Source organism: Cydia fagiglandana, chromosome 6 (assembly GCF_963556715.1).
Source record: "Cydia fagiglandana chromosome 6, ilCydFagi1.1, whole genome shotgun sequence".
Classification (NCBI taxonomy): Eukaryota; Metazoa; Arthropoda; class Insecta; order Lepidoptera; family Tortricidae; genus Cydia; species Cydia fagiglandana.
In genome coordinates, this window is record NC_085937.1 from 2,764,503 (window position 1) to 2,784,033 (window position 19,531).

The 19,531-nt window shown below is 36.8% G+C and overlaps 3 protein-coding genes across 4 annotated transcripts in view; 2 read left to right on the forward strand and 1 right to left on the reverse strand.

Annotated features, from left to right (window-relative positions):
* The window catches only part of LOC134665001 (superoxide dismutase [Cu-Zn]-like), a 276,790-nt gene that overhangs the window by 220,088 nt on the left and 37,171 nt on the right, over positions 1 to 19,531 (forward strand). The window lies entirely within an intron of this gene.
* Positions 875 to 5,774, forward strand: LOC134665010 (acyl-CoA-binding protein homolog). Of its 2 annotated transcripts, none has more exons than XM_063521780.1 (4): positions 875 to 974; positions 1,415 to 1,459; positions 3,523 to 3,640; positions 4,956 to 5,774. In XM_063521780.1, exons 2-4 carry the CDS (start codon positions 1,445 to 1,447, stop codon positions 5,093 to 5,095), a joined length of 273 nt encoding a protein of 90 aa, XP_063377850.1. In that variant the 5' UTR covers positions 875 to 974; positions 1,415 to 1,444; the 3' UTR covers positions 5,096 to 5,774. The 2 variants fall into 2 exon arrangements, with proteins under 2 accessions (XP_063377850.1, XP_063377849.1); XM_063521779.1 differs by lacking the exon at positions 875 to 974 and adding an exon at positions 1,080 to 1,178.
* On the reverse strand, positions 6,274 to 19,097 carry LOC134664995 (superoxide dismutase [Cu-Zn]-like). The gene is made up of 4 exons (XM_063521757.1): positions 18,706 to 19,097; positions 16,256 to 16,321; positions 8,557 to 8,784; positions 6,274 to 6,640 (listed from the first exon to the last, which is right to left on the reverse strand). The coding sequence occupies exons 1-4, from the start codon at positions 18,880 to 18,882 to the stop codon at positions 6,386 to 6,388; spliced, it is 726 nt and encodes a 241-aa protein (XP_063377827.1). The 5' UTR covers positions 18,883 to 19,097; the 3' UTR covers positions 6,274 to 6,385.

Sequence of the window (19,531 nt, forward strand, 5' to 3'; positions counted from 1 at the left end):
ATGGTAGATATTCCACCAATTCGCACGAAGCGCTTTGCTTCTACTTTCCTTATGCGCACTGCCAAGGAATGGAATTCCCTGCCGGCGTCTATATTTCCGTGTTCTTATAACCCGGCAACCTTCAAATCAAGAGTGAACAGGCACCTTCTGGGCGAGCTCGCTCCATCGTAGGCCACGTCTACGCCTCGGCTAGTCTGTGGCCATGAGTAAGCCCATTCATAATAAAAAAAAAAAAAAAACAATATCTACGACTAAGCAGTGGTGGCGGAGTGGATATTATGACGCCCGACTTTCCATCCGGAGGTCGCGGGTTCAAATCCTGGCTCGTACCAATGAGTTTTTCGGAACTTATGTACGAAATTTCATTTGATATTTACCACTAGCTTTTCGGTGAAGGAAAACATCGTGAGGAAACCTGCATACATCTGCGAAGAAATTCGTAGGTGTATGTGAAGTCCCCAATCCGCATTGGGCTAGCGTGGGGACTATAGCCCAAGGCCTCTCGCGCATGAGAGGAGGCCTGTGCTCAGCAGTGGGACGTATATAGGCTGAAATGATGATGATGATGATGATCTACGACTCATTTGTAAAGAATTATCATGTATCATGTAAATCATGTATAATATCGTATAATGGAAGCTCCATCAGCGCCATCTAGTATGGAATAGTGAAGCAAATCGGCTGAAGTGGCGCCTCCTACAATGACAATGCGTCTGGAATCATTTTTAATTCTTATAGCATACTACTTATATAAATTAACAGGTTACTTTGTTTTTATTTATTTTATTGGCGTTTTTAGCGTTTTTGGTAACTTTCATAGATCCATAAAATATTGAGGACGTTAACCCGAACGTTGGGGGTCACGGTTGTTGTCAAAGTGACATTGACAGATAAAGTTTACTCAAGCTTCAAAATAGAAATCTAATCCGCCCGCCGATCTACTTACAAAAATCCGTCTTTCTTCAAAAACAGAAGTAAGTATAGTTTCTTTTACATTGAATTGAAGTTCTAAATGAAGATGTAACATTTTTTTGCGACGTACTGTGTAGGTAACAAGTGTTCATATAATTCATCGAGTAGAGTGACGTGTTTTATTACCTAGCTGATAATCAATTCACTTAGCCAGTCCATTGGAAGTATTCGCGCTAGAAACACCGGCTTCCGTCCCATTTAACTAGGTAAGCGTTGTGGCATTTAGAAAGTTTTCTGTAAAACTTTAGCTATACTGGCCGTTTTGACGTAAGGTTAGTTTCAAATTAGAAAAGTAAAAATTAGAAAAAAATACTAAGACCTTAACTTGTCCTTGTCAGCCACCGATAATATAGTGATATCTGATATCGCACGTCACGCACCTCGATTTGTTTGAATATGAATCCTATTTACTGTATCATAACCAAGTGATTCTACTTTCTAGGTTACCTGCTAGGTATATTCACTACACATCATGTCTCTACAAGAGGTGAGTAATATTTGCATACCTGAATGTCATTGTTTGTATGCCAGTCTGACTTAGAGGTCAATCAACATGTTTTGTCTGTGGTGGCAGATTTTGCACCTTTTTTTTGCAATGTATTTATGCAGTTTCCATTGTATCTGCCATTTTGACAATGATCTGAATGTTTTTATTTTGTCAATATGGCAGCTATGGAAGTGGTAAGAATTTAATGAATTTGTAAGAAATCTACAAACTCATTTGATGTGGTTTTATTATATTGTATCATGCATTAACTCTTCTCTTTTTGTTAGCAATTTTTCCTTTTGCATCCTACCAGAACTTAATACAAACTGTGTGCACAAAGGTACAAGGTGCAGAACTATATTTTTAATTATATGTATTTTAAATGAGGGTGTTCACATATAGAATGGTAATCATCATGTAGTGGCCTGAATATTTACTGACGGCTACAAGAACATAGTTGAAATACAAAATAGTGGGGTGGTTAATAGGGTGGAGCGAAATTATTTTTTTTGGATTTTGGTTTTCTAATAGTGACAAAAAGTTGCCTTTAGGGTTTAAGGTAAGAAGTTATTATGACGACTTTACTATCAAAAGGGAGTAAGTGCCTCCGCAAGGTCAATGAACTTTTGTATGAAAAATGTTTATCCTGTATATAGCACCAACTTTGTTTAAGGATTATTTGGATTTAAAATGACAAATTTAGTTTTTTTACTTATTAGTTATTCTTTTTTATTTAAAGTTATTATTTTAGGTGAATAAAAAGTTCTCTCAGGCATTCACTTCTATAGTAATTATTGATTATACCAGTAGTCAAATATGGGCCGTATTCACTTCAATGACGTATATTTGAAATATAGTCAAATTGACCCAGTAGAGGTAAAAATGTATGTTTTATGTCTTCATTATATCAGCGATGAAAGTGAATCCATGCTATTGCAAAATATCAATACCAATTTGACGAAATTTCCTGTGAATTCCAGTTTTCTATCTGATGATTAAGCGGAGGAGGGATACATACCGCTTTGGCCTTAAATATTGATTATAATATTATAAATACACAATTATATTTTTTTAAATATTATTTTTCTGAATTATTTATCAAAGTTGATTATTTTTGTTTCAGAAGACACTTAGTTTGTCGTTGTATATACTTTTATTGTAATTAATCACGTTTAATAACTTGTCGTCCTGAAGTGGGTTATACGGTGAGAAGAGTGTAGTCTTCAAATATATTGCAATACTTTTTATGAAGTCAAAATAAAAGAAAAAACTCTTTTAACACGTAAATGTATTCCAATCTACATATTTATCTAAAATAATAACCTTTTAAAAAGAAAGGAAAACAATATTTAAGACATACGTATGAGAGTAAAAGTTGCTTGCACTCAGGTAGTGTTCGTGGTTTCTTCTTAGGTATTTGAAACCATTTATTATGGTTTATTTAACTGGAAAATGGATAATATCGAAGAAGGAAAACATATTTTTATGATATACAATAATCAATACATACACATCATGTTTTATTTTTTTATTTCGGTTATCTTCACTTAAGCGATGTTGATGCTGCCCGTATGGATTTTCAAGGCCCATTTCATCAAGCAATATTTTTTTTTTATAAATTGGTACTTATATTTTAAATAAATATTTGTTTACTTAGGTGCTTACAATAACTGTATAATTAAATATTTAGGCAGGAAATAAAGCTTTATATCATTTTTGATGGTTACACACGTGTCACGTTTTTCCACTTCTTTAAATATTTTGAAGGCGATGCGGAGGCACAAGATGACGTCATAAAAAAATATAAAAAATCACACAATATACTCTCACCATAAGACAACTTTTCCGCACTATTAGAATTGAATCTACGAAAAAAAATTTTTTTCCATACAAGCGCGCTCCACCCTAGTGGTTAATTACAACATAGGAGGAATGCCGCCTTAGACCAAATAGCTAAAGCAAAAATATATGTACATATGTGGAAGACTTGTTATGCCATAGGAAACTCAGGGTTCTTTTGCTTACTAAACAGATGTATTTAATACATAATCCTGTCATTCCAGCAATTTGACAAAGCTGCCGAGGATGTCAAGAAGCTAAAGACGTCTCCCGCTGACGCTGATCTTCTGGAGATCTACGGGTGGTTCAAGCAGGCTACCGTTGGGGATGCTGATCCTGCCAGTATGTACTAAACTATGCATGAAGTCAGCTACTAAAATCTCCACTCACTAATTGACACTAATAAGTTTAACTTACACACAGACTGTGAGTCTGACAATGACATATGGATTTTAATAAGTGTACTTACAAATTTGATGATATGGATTTTAATAGTTTGAGAAACCAATTTTTCAATAGAAAAAACAGCAAGTACCTATATACTTCAAGTACTCTCTTCTTCTTTATATTTAAGAGCTGTGCTCTTGTCGGTGGAGCAATCAATATGTATTAAGTACTCTCATACTTTAAGTATTCTTAGATTGATCTGATGGAATTATTCTGACTAGCAATGATTATTGATTATAATGAATTTAGAATATGAAAATTATGGATAAGCTCACACATACTGGAATTAGATTATAAATTACCGGCGTTTTGAACTAATCTGAATTTTCAAGACATATGTGAGGCAATTCATAGTCCAATGCAATGACTATGAATTCAAATTATAGATTCAGCTTCAGGCTGTGTGAGGCCTCCCCAAAAAATTGAAATAGTGTAACCTGTGTCAGTCAGCAAAATATTATCAACGCATGATAATATTCTGCTGTACACAGTAGAAAAACTATGCACATTAAAAAATACTGGTTTGTGAAAATAGAGATTCACTACAGTAACTTTTTACCACCACCCGCACTGTTAACTGTACATCAGTGGACCTTATGCCTTTTGTAATAAGCAGAGGTCGGATAGGGTGAGCTATTTGCCTTATAATATGACGTAAGACATGTCAAATTATAAGGTAAACAGCTCACCCTATCCGATCTCTGGTAATAAGGTCCACCTATGTACAGTTAGTGTTGCTATTTGTATAGTGCTAGTTTACATTTTTCTCCTTGAGAAACTAAACAAGTGCGAGTCGGACTCGCGCACGAAGGGTTCCGTACCATAATGCAAAAAAAAACAAAAAAAAGCAAAAAAAAAACGGTCACCCATCCAAGTACTGACCACTCCCGACGTTGCTTAACTTTGGTCAAAAATCACGTTTGTTGTATGGGAGCCCCATTTAAATCTTTATTTTATTCTGTTTTTACTATTTGTTGTTATAGCGGCAACAGAAATACATCATTGGTGAAAATTTCAACTGTCTAGCTATCACGGTTCGTGAGATACAGCCTGGTGACAGACGGACGGACGGACGGACGGACGGACGGACAGACGGACGGACGGACGGACGGACGGACGGACAGACGGACGGACGGACAGCGAAGTCTTAGTAATAGGGTCCCGTTTTACCCTTTGGGTACGGAACCCTAAAAACCATTATTTTTTACAGACAAGCCTGGGTTCCTAGACTTCAAGGGCAAGGCTAAGTTCGAGGCGTGGTCAAAGAACAAGGGCAAGTCCAAGGAAGAGGCCCAGAAGGCCTACATCGCGAAGGTCGAGGCCCTCATCGCCTCCATCGGCCTCCAATAAGCAAGAGAAAGGAGGCGAGGCAATTATGGCGTCGGTTTTGTGTGTGCTTTTGACCTTTATATTAATGGAAAAAAATTCTAGAATCATCTCAGTCTTATCAATCTGTCTTAATGGCCACTTAAAAGACTGGTACACTTTTTACAATGTACCTAGTAGGTATATGGTTACAAATACACATTTGTGACGTCTCACGGGTAAAGGTACCTTATGGCGGTTGGCGCTTATGATTTTTTTAACGCCGCTCCAATATTATTGCGGCGCTATGCGACGTAAGCGCCAGCCGCCATAAGGTACCTTTTGCTGTGGAACGTCACATTTGTTTCAATGTGTGTAATACTGCACACAGATTAGGACTGAGCTGTAAGACCTGTTTTTCTTTTAGTATGAAGGTCAAATATAATCATCTTCTCATCCTGTGTACGACTGACGTTTTCATGCGAGACTGAACGTAAAAGTAATACTTTATTACTGCATTTAAGCCGTATAACCTCTTCCGTTACTCTTCCGCTCTCATAAATATTATTTATATTGTCGGTTTAGGCATAATTAGTTTATGATGTTCAACATCACAATATAAGCATCACAATGTTGTGTTTATGGTCTTCTCTCTGGTGCAATGATTTCAGGTTTGTTATAAACTTTTATATTGCTTATGAAATAAAATCAGTTTGAAACTGTATTTTACATGTTTTATTTGTTTAGTGTGTGTTGAGCATATATCCGACAAGAACTTGTAGAAAAATATTGAGGGCGCCACTTCTTACGTAACTGTCACATTTTTGACGCAAAATGCTTATATGTACATGGCAACAATTTAGCGTGGAATTTTTATAGTTCCATTTTATTTAATTTCTTATGTCGCACTATATAGGTATTGTTGAAGAGAAGAGGTAAAGTTTAAGGAAAACTAGACCCCGAGTTTATAACCGAACTAGATGGCGCTATACGGGGTCATGTTTTTTGGTAATTGAGTTTTTCAAACGTCACTTTTTACCAAAGTGTGACCAAAGTTACCGCTGAACGGGGCCGTACAACAATGGTAAGTGGCCACTGACCAAAGACAGACAGATCGCTAGAAATATGGGACAATATGAGATGGTAGATGATTTTCACCAACATGCCTTCTACGTTCTGACATATTTGATTTTAAAGGAAATGAACAATAAAACGTGTCAAGGTAAACCTATTGGGTATATATATATTACATAAAGCTACTTAAAAATACACAATGTTGTTCTAGGCATAGTATCTGAATCTTCAAAATAGTGAAATAACCTAATATATACATACTTAATTCATATAACCAATAATACCACAAGCGACCGCAGGCCCTGACGATCCAGTCAACGCGCTATCCTCAGTCCCCGCTCTCCCATAATCGTCTTCCCCCTTAGTTATAGCCACAGATCGGCCAACTATAGACCTGGGACCGGCCAGAGAGATGAGATGGTCGACTATTTTCACAGCCAGCGTGCCTTCGTCTGCCTTGACGTTCCCGAGGTCTCCGACGTGGCGGATGTGGTCACGAGGCCCGCCGTGACGGCCCTGTGGAATGATAATTGGTTATGAATGCATATATATATGATCATCAGTGTTTAGCGGATTTATGGGTGTGTTTATTTGCGTGATGTAAAAAATTATAAAGGTGTGTATATAGTTAAGAAATATGTCAATCAGGAGGTATTCTCGGACTTCGGATAAATTAATATCGTTTTTCCAAACTTTTATTTAACTTGCCCTGTTAGTTAGTGTGGGTCCAATCTTGGTAGCTGAATTTGAGCCACTTTTCGATTTCCGATTCAGTTGAAATTTTGTGTAAGTACGTAATTAAGTATGCAAATCGGATGATAATGCAATATTATATGATAACATGGACCTGATCTGATGATGGAGACAGGAGGTGGCCATGGGAACTTTATCGCATTAAACCCTAACTAATTGTGTTAGGGTATATTAGAATTGTCTCGATGGATCTAATACAATAATAATTGGCTGTGGAAAGAAAAATACATTCAGCGATAAAAGCTTATACCAAAAAATGTTTTATTTTGCCGTAATTTATTCCCCGTTTCAATATTTTATACTGATAGAGCAATGTCCATTATAGGGGGCCCATTACTGGATCCACGTCCGTTACCGGGGGCCCATTACTGGAACTTTGGCGTCCATGACTGGAGAAAAAAAGCATAGTTTTAATTTGTTAAATATGTGGAAACTAATTGCAGTATCTTTGATACAACACGCCTAAAACATGAAAGACGGATAGTACTTTCATCTTTTAACACGCTAAGCGGTAGACCATTTACATGTATAAGGGAAATATCATAAATACTCCAAATTTCCTCTTAAATGTCCCATGACTGGTGCTGTTACTATAGTACTTATACATAATGTAGGTTTAATCACATACCTACATCTGTGTAATAGGACCTTTTCGGCAGGGCTTATCTTTACTTACAATACAATACAATACAATACAATACTCTTTATTGCACACCTCACATACACGTAGTTTACAATAAATGGACAATAACATAAACAAAGACAGTAGAGGTAACAACAGGCGGTCTTATCGCTTAAGAGCGATCTCTTCCAGACAACCTTTGGGTATCGGAGACATAAGAATTAGAATATACGGTAGGTGGCGCAAAGAAAAAAATATGAAAAGTCGAATTGAATATAACTTAACAATACAAAATATTACTATAGATAAACATACTTAAATACGTATAACCATAAACATACATAGACATACATAAAAAGTATATATTAAATAAAGAAACAACAGTGTCAATATTATAAAAATGAAAAACTAAGGTAGGGAAAGGTAGTATTTCTTAAGGTTTGATTTGAAGGAGGTAATAGATTGAGAACGTCTTAACTCGACAGGGAGGGAGTTCCATAGTCGAATGGCCCGAAAAGTAAATGAGCAATTATAGAATTTGGAAGAGGAAGATGGCACAGATAGGAGCAAATTTTGAGAGGATCTAAGAGAATTTACATAAGGGAAACGTTCCTTGAGATAGCGGGGAGTTGCAGGATTAAAAAGTATAGAATAAAGAAAAGAAAGTATGTGAGAGTTACGACGATGACGGATAGGGAGCCACTTACTGTTTGTTTTGAAAAGCCTTTACAAATAAGAGCTTAAAGTCCTAAAAAGAATCACATAGTAACTTGCAGAGTAAAATTTACTTACGTAGCCGTAGGTAATATTCATACTATGGCATAGTGCTTTAGTTCATGAATTAGTAGTAGTCAAAATTAAAACCATATTTTCTAAAAATTATACTCTGCTGGATTGGTCTGCGATTCTTTACTAAGTAATTAATCTCTATCAATCATAGGGATTGTTTATGTCGTTGACAACTCTACAACCGGTGAAACATATTTGTTTTAAGTACCTATATTATTATTCTTGATGAGAAAAAGGGCCCGATTGTCATACCTACAAGAAAACTTACGTAATAAGCGATGAAATGCGGCCCAATATCTTTACAATTATCCTGGATAGCTCCCGACTGGTGAACATGTAGGCCATGCAGCCCCGCCACCAGCCCCGTGATGTTGCCCTCAATGGTCACAGGACCATTAGGCACAATTTGTGTGAAGACCAGCTCCCCAGTAACCCCGGAGTCCTCGTCTGCCTTCAGATAAGCGATGGCTTGAAGCCCGGGCAGTGATCGTGGCGCCTGTAAGAGTTTAATAAGTGCGAGCGTAGAGTTTTTGCTATTCGATTTGAGCAGGCGTTATAAGGTAAGTCTTGGTTGGTTTATGGCAGCGGTAGGCAACCTTTTAGCAGCCAAGGCCGGGCCAAATAGTAATAGTTAAACTAGTTAGTTATAACTATTTTAATATTTATGACTTTATCAGACATTGCTGTATATCAATATTACATACAAAATAGCAAGGGAGGCTCGCGGGCCGCAAGTGAGAGTTTCGCGGGCCGCATGTGGCCCGCGGGCCGTTTGTTGCCGACCGCTGGCTTATGGTGAGCTTCTCCCGGCCCAGTGGGATCCATAAAGGATTCCCCCTAGGTCATCAAAAAAAATGGTGATATGTAGTTACTTCTTCCTAGTCCATTTTTTGGGAAAAAGGAGACTAACCATTTGGAATGGAACCAGATGGAATCGCTTAATTGACGAAATTCGAAATAGCGATTCGACCTATGGATTCGACATACTTTAAGTTTTCTATCAACATCAAGAGGTCGGTCGGTGCAAATTTTATTTTGTTAAACATAGGGTAAATCGTCAATTACGGCCACTGGCTAATAACTGGCCACCTTAAACTAAAAATTAATTATTATATTCACCTATAAACAGAATTCCTTTAAAGTTATAGTATAAGGTGGCCAGTTATTGACAAATTACCCTAATAGTTATTATTTTTTGTTATAATCGTAATCGTAACTACTTATAAGTAGTTTATCTATACCTTTTTTATGCCGAAGGCATTCAATATTAAAAGTTATCCGTTGTTTTTATAACTAAGACATAATTATACAGAACTATTAGCATATTTGATTGGCATGTCGGATCACCCGAAATACATCAACAAAAAACATCCGTCCATAACCAGCAATTAGTTAAAGCCTTCAATCATAAAGCGATTAACGATTATAAAATTGAAAACCCCACAATAGACATGTTTATTATACAATAACCGCTGCACTGTTATCATCGGATAATGTGAATTAAGTATAAAAACTTGATTTATTAGGGTTCCGTACCCAAAGGGTAAAACGGGACCCTATTACTAAGACTTCGCTGTCTGTCCGTCCGTCCGTCCGTCCGTCCGTCCGTCCGTCCGTCCGTCCGTCCATCCGTCCGTCCGTCCGTCTGTCACCAGGCTGTATCTCACGAACCGTGATAGCTAGACAGTTGAAATTTTCACAGATGATGTATTTCTGTTGCCGCTATAACAACAAATACTAAAAACAGAATAAAATAATGATTTAAATGGGGCTCCCATACAACAAACGTGATTTTTGACCAAAGTTAAGCAACGTCGGGAGGGGTCAGTACTTGGATGGGTGACCGTTTTTTTTTTTTTGCTTTTTTTTGTTTTTTTTTTTGCATTATGGTACGGAACCCTTCGTGCGCGAGTCCGACTCGCACTTGCCCGGTTTTTTTTTTAATCGTTTTCTTCTAAGGCAGTGAATGAGCATGTAGTACGTAGGTACTAAAATAAATTGGAGATCAATAAGCAATAATAAGTAATACAGAATGAAAAAAAATGTCTTCTTACAAAGTGACATTCTTCGCCACATATACCTACCTATGTTTTATAGAGCTTTATCAAATAAGGTGACTGTATAAAAAATATGAGTTTGATTTACAAAAAAGGGTTAACAATGATAAGAATTGTCAGTCTGCATTATGTACATGTCTCTGGTTAACAAGACAGCGGGATATAATGTAATTGGAGTTGGCAAGTAAAAACTTAATGTGTTAATTATACCTCTTATATACTTACGTGAGTGATCTTTTAAAAAGAGTGTTTCGAAGTAAGTAATTATTTGCGATTACTGATAGGTAAACAAGTTATTTTACATCCTTTATTATATACAACTCGGTAGCTAAGTTGCATTTTATGTCTTGTATTACCTATTCTTTAACCATTCGCAACGCCCATCAGGAGTCTTTTTTATGAATTCTTGTAGGATAGTTTTAGGGCGTAAAAGAAAACTAAGAAAATGTTTAAACGGAGTTGTAAATATCATGTATCTGTTTAGGCCCACTAGCACCGTCCCACTAACCCGGGGTTAAGCGGTTAAACAGTTAAACTAGTGTCAAATTGTACTGGTAACCATAGCAACTCCAGGTTTAACCGGTTAAACCCAGGTTAGTGGAATGGTGCGAGTGGGCCTTAGAAGCCTAATAAGGGAGCGTCACAAATCTGCATGCAATTGGACACAATTTGTTTAAAACTTTCTTTCCATGCGCGGTTTCCGTGGCAAGCTTAGGTACCTAATAATTATAGGACCCTTTAAATTTTCGACGTAGGCATGTAAAGTGCTACTTACGCATTAATGTAGCACCATAGGTAGGGTGACTGCTATAGTTATTATTGGCCACTACATAGTATTGGCCACTCTTAACAATAAGACTTCTTTTCGCATATTTCTTTCTGATTTGTTAGGAAAGGCCAATTACCTACTATGTAGTGTCTAATAACTACAGCAGTCACTCTATGTGCTGTAAAATAAGGTTTGAAGTAGGTACTGTAGGTACTTAGATAGGAATAACGAGATACCTAGGTTACCTGATAAAGTCACAAATCACAAACGACAGATATCTCATGACCGTTTTAGGATGTAATCTCACGATGCGACAATAGCCACCTAAAAATAGGGTTGCCATGCGTCCCGTATATACGGGACCGTCACCGTATTTAAGTATCACGTCCCGTATTTTTATTGGTCCCGTTTTTGTCCCGTATATCAATTTCCCCTATTTTGTCGACCGGTCTGGCCTAGTGGGTAGTGACCCTGCCTATGAAGAGTATGAAACCGATTGTCCTTGGTTCGAATCCTGGTAAGGGCATTTATTTGTATGGTGATACAGATATTTGTTCCGGAGTCATGGTTGTTTTCTATGTACCTATTTCAGTATTTATATATTATATATCAAGCCTTCTTGAGCTTACCGTTGGGCTTAGTCAATTTGTGTAAAAATGTCCTATAATATACATATATTTATTTACTAATAGCGCTCTAGAATACCACTGTCCCTTATCAGTTCCGACTAATTATGGCAACCCTACCTAAAAAGCGTGCCAAACTTAGACGCACGCCAATCAACAGTCCTTGGCACGACAGATTAGTCCACGCCGATTAGTCGCTATGCCAATTACAGGCACGCGAAGATGTACGTTAAAAACATGTTAGGTTACCGTTCCGTGTCACCCAAGTACAGTCGCCATCAGATATATCGGAGCGGCCAAGGTGTTCACAATATCTGAACAAGCACTCTAACGCCTTTACAATAGAGGCGTGTTTAGATATTTGTGAGCACCTTGGCCGCTCCAATATATCTGCGACTGTACACGGACGATTACGTGATTCTGTATATTTAAGTTTTTATCTATGTCTAGGGGCTGTCCATTAATCACGTCATACTAAATACCTTGGGGGAGGGTCAACTTTAAATGCTATGAACAATTTTCATGGGTTCTACTATAGCTATCGACCCAAAAACAAAAACCACTCGAACCGAACTTGTCCGGATAAAATATACAGGGCGTCCCACAGCTATGCCACATGGAGGGAAAGTGCCCTGAATATTGTAGATGGAACATTTTACTGAAAGAAGACATTATTTTAATTTAAAAAATAATTTTAACTGCATTCATAGATTTTTAAATAATTACATGGTTGAACCGCAAATCGAATCCGCTACACCAGAAAAAAAAATTACCTGCCGGTCTAGCCAAGGTTACAATCGCTATCGCTTCGACAACGAAAAGCATTATGTCTCTCTATCACTCTTCCATATTAGTGTGACAGTGACAGTTGCGTTTCGATCGCTACGGAGCGTAAGCGATTGGCATCTTGGCTACGCGGCCTGTAGCTTTATCATACCGATCGAAAGGCTTAATCATAAAGATAATATTTTGCTAAATAACAGTGTCAGAAGGAAGACCATTTACCTTATGCACAGTTTATAAAAATGCATAAGGTAAACGTACTATAGTGCTCGACATGCTAATGCCCAATAGATGACACCTTGCTGTCACCTCTATTCTTATCTTTCAAGATGACATGTACTGGGCCCGCGTCGAGCACCAGTACGTTTACCTTATACATATATGTATGTTAGTCTGTAAGGTATTTGTAATATGGGCCTTGTTGCCTGATTTAAAATGTTCAATAAAAAAAATATCCTTTAGTCACGTGATTAGAACTCTAGTGGAAATCGTAGGGAACTTACGACTTTTTGACCCTAAGAATATAGGCCATTAAGGTCCATTACATGATCATCAGCTTCTTTAACATAAAATCATACTTGGTAATAGGTACTATGTCTATGTCAGGTTATTAACTGATTGCGTGACATCGGTAACCAGGCGCTTCGTGTCATGGGAACCAGTATAAGAGTTTTTAGCAGTTAGAAACTATGGACGCTTTCAAATCCAGTATTGTCACTTTGCTGGCAATAAAAGGACTTTGCTGATCCTTTACAAATCCTTTGTATTGACAGGTCACTGGACGAAATGCCATTCCATCCCCGCCAACACGGTGGCGGCAGGCGTGGGTCACTCCGCAATTTCGTCGCTTTGCTACAGGTAGCTAAAAGTACATCCGTTCGACCTCAATTTTGGGGTTTGCCATAAGCCGCGCGTGGCGCTGTCGCCACCTAGCGGCCATATCTGCGCTGATCGTAACAGACGCGTTTTGTTAGAGAGTGAGTCTTCTGTACCTAGTACTATTATTTATTCTGTGGTGGCGGGGATGGACGGCCAATGTCGGAAGCAGAGGGCCTACCGCCAAAAATTAAAATGAAAACTTACTTTTCTTTCTTATCTCGAATATTTATGCTCTTAAAAAGGCAGATAACGAAATTTCCATTTTCGTTTTTCGCGGTAGAGCTACTGTTTACTTCGACACTTCGAGGGCTACTCCAGTCTCGGGCATTGTTGCGTTATCTCTCTAAAATAAAATTAGTTTTTATTGACACTATTTACTGCTAATATTAATGTCTATAATATAATATAATATAACACACGTATTAGATCATTCAGATTTATGTAAACGCCTGACAATGACATGCGTACTTGCGTAGGTATGTTTTAATGATTTTCGTGAGCATACATATTGATAAAGGATTTCTGTTATTACCTTGAACATATATTATTTATTGCCATATTTGTCAAACATAAATTATTAATTTATTATGATTGCGGTACTGTGAGAATGTAAAGAACAAGATTGTTACGAATACGATAACCTCCTGAGACCCAGAAGCAATTGTTTTGTCTTTGAAATTGGAACCCTAAGTTACACAATAAAAGTTCAAAATAGACTTTGGAATATGTAGAAAAAATTGTAGGTACGCAGGGACTTAGGAGGATAATTTTTAAATGTGCTCGACGCGGTCCCAGTACATACCATCTTGAAACTTAAGTCATTGTCAATAGATAGAGGTGACAGCAAGGTGTCATCACTGTCATCTATTGGGTATTAGCATGTCGAGCACTAGTCATTAGTACGGAATTACATTGATTTGTTGAAAAAGTGTTAATGACGTTTCACTAAGTAAGTATTATATATTCTGAAATTCATTAATACGTATTTACTGCAATAAGTATGGAGGAGTTTTTGTTTTAAACCCACTTAAATGAAGGGTATGTTAGCATATTTTACCGCTGAGCTACGGTCCTAACGCTAGGTCGTAGCACATAAATTTCCCGATATGTAGCGAAAATGCTTCGCAGAGGCAAAACGACTAAACGTGTTGTGATTAGCGGTGAATGGGTTAATTATTATAATTATCCGAAATTTCAAATCCAAACACCTACGCTACCTACCATGGAAGCATTGGAAGCATAGGTTGATTTCTGGGGTCGTGATCCAGAACCACTTTTCCTGACTCTGGAAATGAACCACATTATCATATGGTAGTATTTGATGAAGATAATTTCTTTAATTATTCTTATTTTTCAAGTAAAATTAATGCTATACTAAGTAATTATGGTCACCCTATGACTTTTGACATACGCTGTATGGAAAGCGACAAGACATCACATTGAGTAGGGTCACCAAATTGTATGCAAAAATATTTTTTCCTACTTGTCATCTGGAAAATAATCATCATTATTGGTGTGATAAACAATAATTAACAACATCATTAGGCTCATCTTTGGATTCTGTATGATGTCTGGCTCTCTTGCTCCACGACCCCGAAATCAACCTGTATACAGGGCGTCCCACGGCTATGCCACATAGAGGGAACGTACCTTGAATATCGTAGATGGAACATTTTACTGAAAGAAGACATTATTTTAATTTTAAAAACAAACAAAAAACATGTGGCATAGCCGTGGGACGCCCTGTGTGTATAATTTGTGACTATTTTACGTCACTCTTGTAGAAACGGTGAAGAATATTGTAGGTATACGTCTGTCTACCACTGAAGTCATTCCCAAACTTCTGCACACGATTATGACGTCAATGTCATAGTCGTGCGACCTAAAGCCTTGGCGTTTCCGTCGCGGGATCAATTCCAAAATATGATCCAGTCACGAGCCGTGATGATGATGATGAGTCAACTAGTATCTAACAATGGATAGCTGACTTAACATATTATGTGTGACACTTGTTATAATCTCATAATGGTGCAAAAAATATTAACATCGAATTTAAATTGTCGTGAGTCATTGTAATATTAAATTGATTTTACGGTTTATTTCGCGTATTTTTAGTCACTGACGTGACATTTATCAGTCACGGGTCACATCCTGTAACCTGTAACTTTGATGTCGTTTTCAGGGTTTTCAATTTGAGCTTTGCAGTGCTAAGCAATGCAGAGTAAAACTTTGCAGAGAAGTAAGACTTGTAAACACAGCAGCAAAAGTGTATACCCACTTTATGAATGGAATTCATTCATGTGATCAGCATCAGAATTAACTACGCAGAAGATGATAGACCCAAAACTTTATAAGTAGGTAGGTATACTTAATGAGATTAGGCCTGTTTGTGCTAAACCGTCTGTAGGTAACGATCTAATAACATTTGCTAAAAACATAAATAAAAGTATTAGTAAGGTGGTGGTACGAGTGCTCGACATGCTAATGCCCAATAGATGACACCCTGCTATCACCTCTATTGACAATGACATAAGTTTCAAGATGACATGTACTGTCACTAGAGCACTAGTACCACCACCTTAAAACATTAAGGTATGTAAGTTTCACATCTAGTTATCCAGAATTACTGTAATAAGTCCATCAATTGATGACTGGTTGGTGCAACCAAACCGTACATATCAATTTCCGTATTTTGTCCACGTAGTTATTTCTGGCGCCGACTGTACCTACAGAAATGGTAAGTTCAAGCAATAGGTATACAGTTCAGTTCATTAAATTAGTTTAATTAGGAGTGTTTAGTAGATTGTTTAAATATTGTTAGTCGGTTATTTATATTAAAGTAAATCAACTTACAGCGGCTAAATCTATTTGTTTTTGCGACCGATCCCCTGAAAATGTGTAGGCTGGCCGGCTGAGGTCCTGTAATACATAATTTCTCTTAGTGATTCTAGTTTTCGTAAAAAAAAATGAAGCGATGCTGTCGAGACCACCCTTACCCATTAGGTGCCATAAAGGCGTTTGTTTTAGAGATATGTAAAATAAACATATTTTATTCTTTGCGCCAATATTAGCACATCATATCAATTTGATTGGGTTTTAGGAAAAATGGTGAAAATCCACAATTTGTTCACACTCACGCCATCTTTTGGTCGCTTAATGAAATCTGGATAGTATTAGAAACGAAAACAAAAGTTTATTGAAATATTTATCTTAGCAATTATTGTTAAATTAATTCATGCAAAACAAATGAAAACAGGCACAATTGTTAGTAAGCAATTAATACAAACCCAACTCTACCAATAACCTAATATGTATAATATAATTTATATATTTTTTTAAATAGTATAATATACCATTAATTATAATAGATCATTACCAACTTTTTTCAACAACTGTCTTACAAAAAAAAAATTGGCACTGTAAATTTTTTACTCCGTGGTCTTTTTGTAACACGCCTTTATTGCATTTATAATTATTCAAGTGCCATAGTTATTAATACCAATCATGAATCATACTTATTAGCTACCAAAAACCTAATAGTAATAGTAATGACTAGTGGGTGAAGTCAATGATCAAGTCATGTCAATTTCCTGACCACTTTTTGTCAAAGCGCATTAGAAAACTGACAAGTCGCTTTTAATGTGTTGTTAGTTCGTGGACCCATTGCAAAAAGTAAATGACAGCAAAAATGGATACGGTTAGTGCACAAAGTTCAATAAACTTTTAAAACGGTGGTGGTTGGTGGTCACAGATTATTCTAATACATGGCTGAAATTACAGTACCTACCTATCGCTAGTTATATTACCGTTATTTGCAACTTCAAAATCGTTCTGTCAGATTATGCGATTTTGGTATTAAGAAAAGGTAATAGCAAAGAGAATAGATAGTATAGAGGGCTCTTGCCAAAGTAAATTTTGTAGTCACGGTACATTTACTGCCATCTATCGACACACGATTAAAACTTAAAATAAAATTGATAATGTATAAATTAATTAAAATATGTTTACGGATACATGATTTTTAATTTTTATTGTTCCATACTGACCCATGTTCTTTCACTGATATGTGTTAAAATTGTTAAATATTTAATATCAAACTGTGTCGTCAACGCCATCTAGCCGAGAATAGGCCAAAGGTGTGTGCGCCATCTATTCGAGAATGACTTTTTCTTGATTTCCGAGGCACATTTTTTTCTTAGACTTTATTTATCTTATACGGAGTTATATATACTCTGGTAATAGGGTAGATATTTGCTGAGAGGGTCGAATGGATTTACCCGAGTTTGAAGTTAAGCGACACTTATTTGTGGTAGTAAAAAATCATAGGTGGTAGTTACAATTTCTTGCAGTGTTCCACAATTTCTCGCTGGGAAAGGAATAGTCCTTATTTCTGCCCGATTGCGTCGGCTGGTTGGGCGTGTAAAAATGGGACTGACTCGTCCCATCGCCCATCCCCCCATCCCATCCATCCCATCCCATCCCATCGTGGGATCTTTGTTACTCAACTGCCGAAGCAGGCTTATGTTTTTCGAGCCAATTTATGTATGTATGTCTAGATAATTTCTTGGCACGGTCTACGTATAAATGTACCTATACGATTTACAATTATTAATTATTAGATTCGTCGATGTGAGAGTGACAGAGCCTGATATGGGGTGTATAGGCTTATTTTTATTTTCTTGTGTAGTTTTGTCAGAAAACTATGTACTTTTTTAAATGTGAAGAGTTCCCTATTCCGTACAATATAAGCGCAATTTTATAAATTGTTTTGTATTTAAATGAAATACAAAAAAATGAAATAATGATTTGAATTGTATTTATTTTGTTTTTTTTCGTAACGAAAACAAAATTAGGTATTTACCTACATACTCGTACATGGTTTTGTGTTGTTTTTGGATTTCATACCTATTTATTCCGCCCAGAATGAGAAGCTCTTAAAACTAACCAAATATGAACAGTTAGTTAATAGTATAATGATTTATTTATTAGTTTTATGATTGGGATGTAAGAATTGAACCTGTTACCTGTTGCTTGAAAACCAGTAGTTAGGATTAAATGAATGAAACATGCAAAACACCAAAAACTCACACCATGCATGATGTTGTTCCATAACCATATGCTTCAGCCTAAAATATATTTTCCCAAGGGTAACCAAAGATTTGATGGTCCAGAAGCAAAATCATTTTAAATGCTTTAAATCCGTCGCTACGCTTAGGATTATTTTTAAAGCCTCCTTAGTATACTAGCACTGATTTTACTCCTATCTAAAGAAAACAAATCAAATAGTGTCATAAAAAACTTACATATAAATATGGCTCCATGAAAACCTCATAAACATTGCTCTGATAATCTTCAATCGCCGGCAAAGCTTTTATAACCAAATTCCTCCCATAACCAGGGACCCCTTGCAACGTCTTTCCATTCAACGCTGCAATCAGCCACACGAACTGGCCGAAAAACACATGCAGCCGCAGATTCATCGCGAAAAAAAAACAATTAAAAAATTCGCCTCTCTGGACAGGCGCGCGGATTGGATGCTTTTTGACGTTTATTTTTTTTAAAGCAGACGTGTGATCTTGCCAAACAGCCGGGTATCAATGATTTTCGCCTAGCAAAGTTCAATTACGTTTTTCAAGATGTTTTTACGGGTGTATCGTTAGACCGTCTAAGCGGTAGTAATGATTACTCGCTCGTGGGATCACCAAGGCTCCGTAATTGAGAGGCATGATGTAATGATAACTTAGTTACGGCATTGTTTGAGGTATTGAGGGGAAGTTAATTCGTTGTTAATATGTAAAATAAGAGGAAACGTGTGATTGGCGTCGTGATCGTGGTGGCTTTTGATTAATAGGCGTTCGACGGACATATAATTATGTTTTAACAAATTAATTACTTGTGTTAGTACCTCAGTAGTCAATTGAAAAAATTGAAGGTGATAAATTCGTTACAACTGCCGTAAAACTGGTTATGCGGCAACTATACGGTCTACAAAATAAATGGAATGATACAATTCTCATTGGTTTAAAGGTCCCTTTTTATTGTTTTTGGTCAATATTTAAACTCATAAACGGTGGCCCATATCAGAGAGAGGATAAGGTAGGACAACTCATTTCATAGCCAACTAGTTCG

What these genes read in the sequence shown, in the direction of transcription:
- LOC134665010 (XM_063521780.1), top strand. An exon ending in TGGGGATGCTGATCCTGCCA is followed by an intron (nt 3,641 to 4,955) that starts GTATGTACTAAA and finishes TATTTTTTACAG; the next exon opens with ACAAGCCTGGGTTCCTAGAC.
- LOC134664995 (XM_063521757.1), bottom strand. Translation starts at nt 18,882, where the DNA reads ATGAATCTGCGGCTGCATGTGTTTTTCGGCCAGTTCGTGTGGCTGATT. An exon ending in TCATGGAGCCATATTTATAT is followed by an intron (nt 16,322 to 18,705) that starts GTAAGTTTTTTA and finishes TATGTATTACAG; the next exon opens with GACCTCAGCCGGCCAGCCTA. An exon ending in CGCATTTCATCGCTTATTAC is followed by an intron (nt 6,641 to 8,556) that starts GTAAGTTTTCTT and finishes ATCATTCCACAG; the next exon opens with GGCCGTCACGGCGGGCCTCG.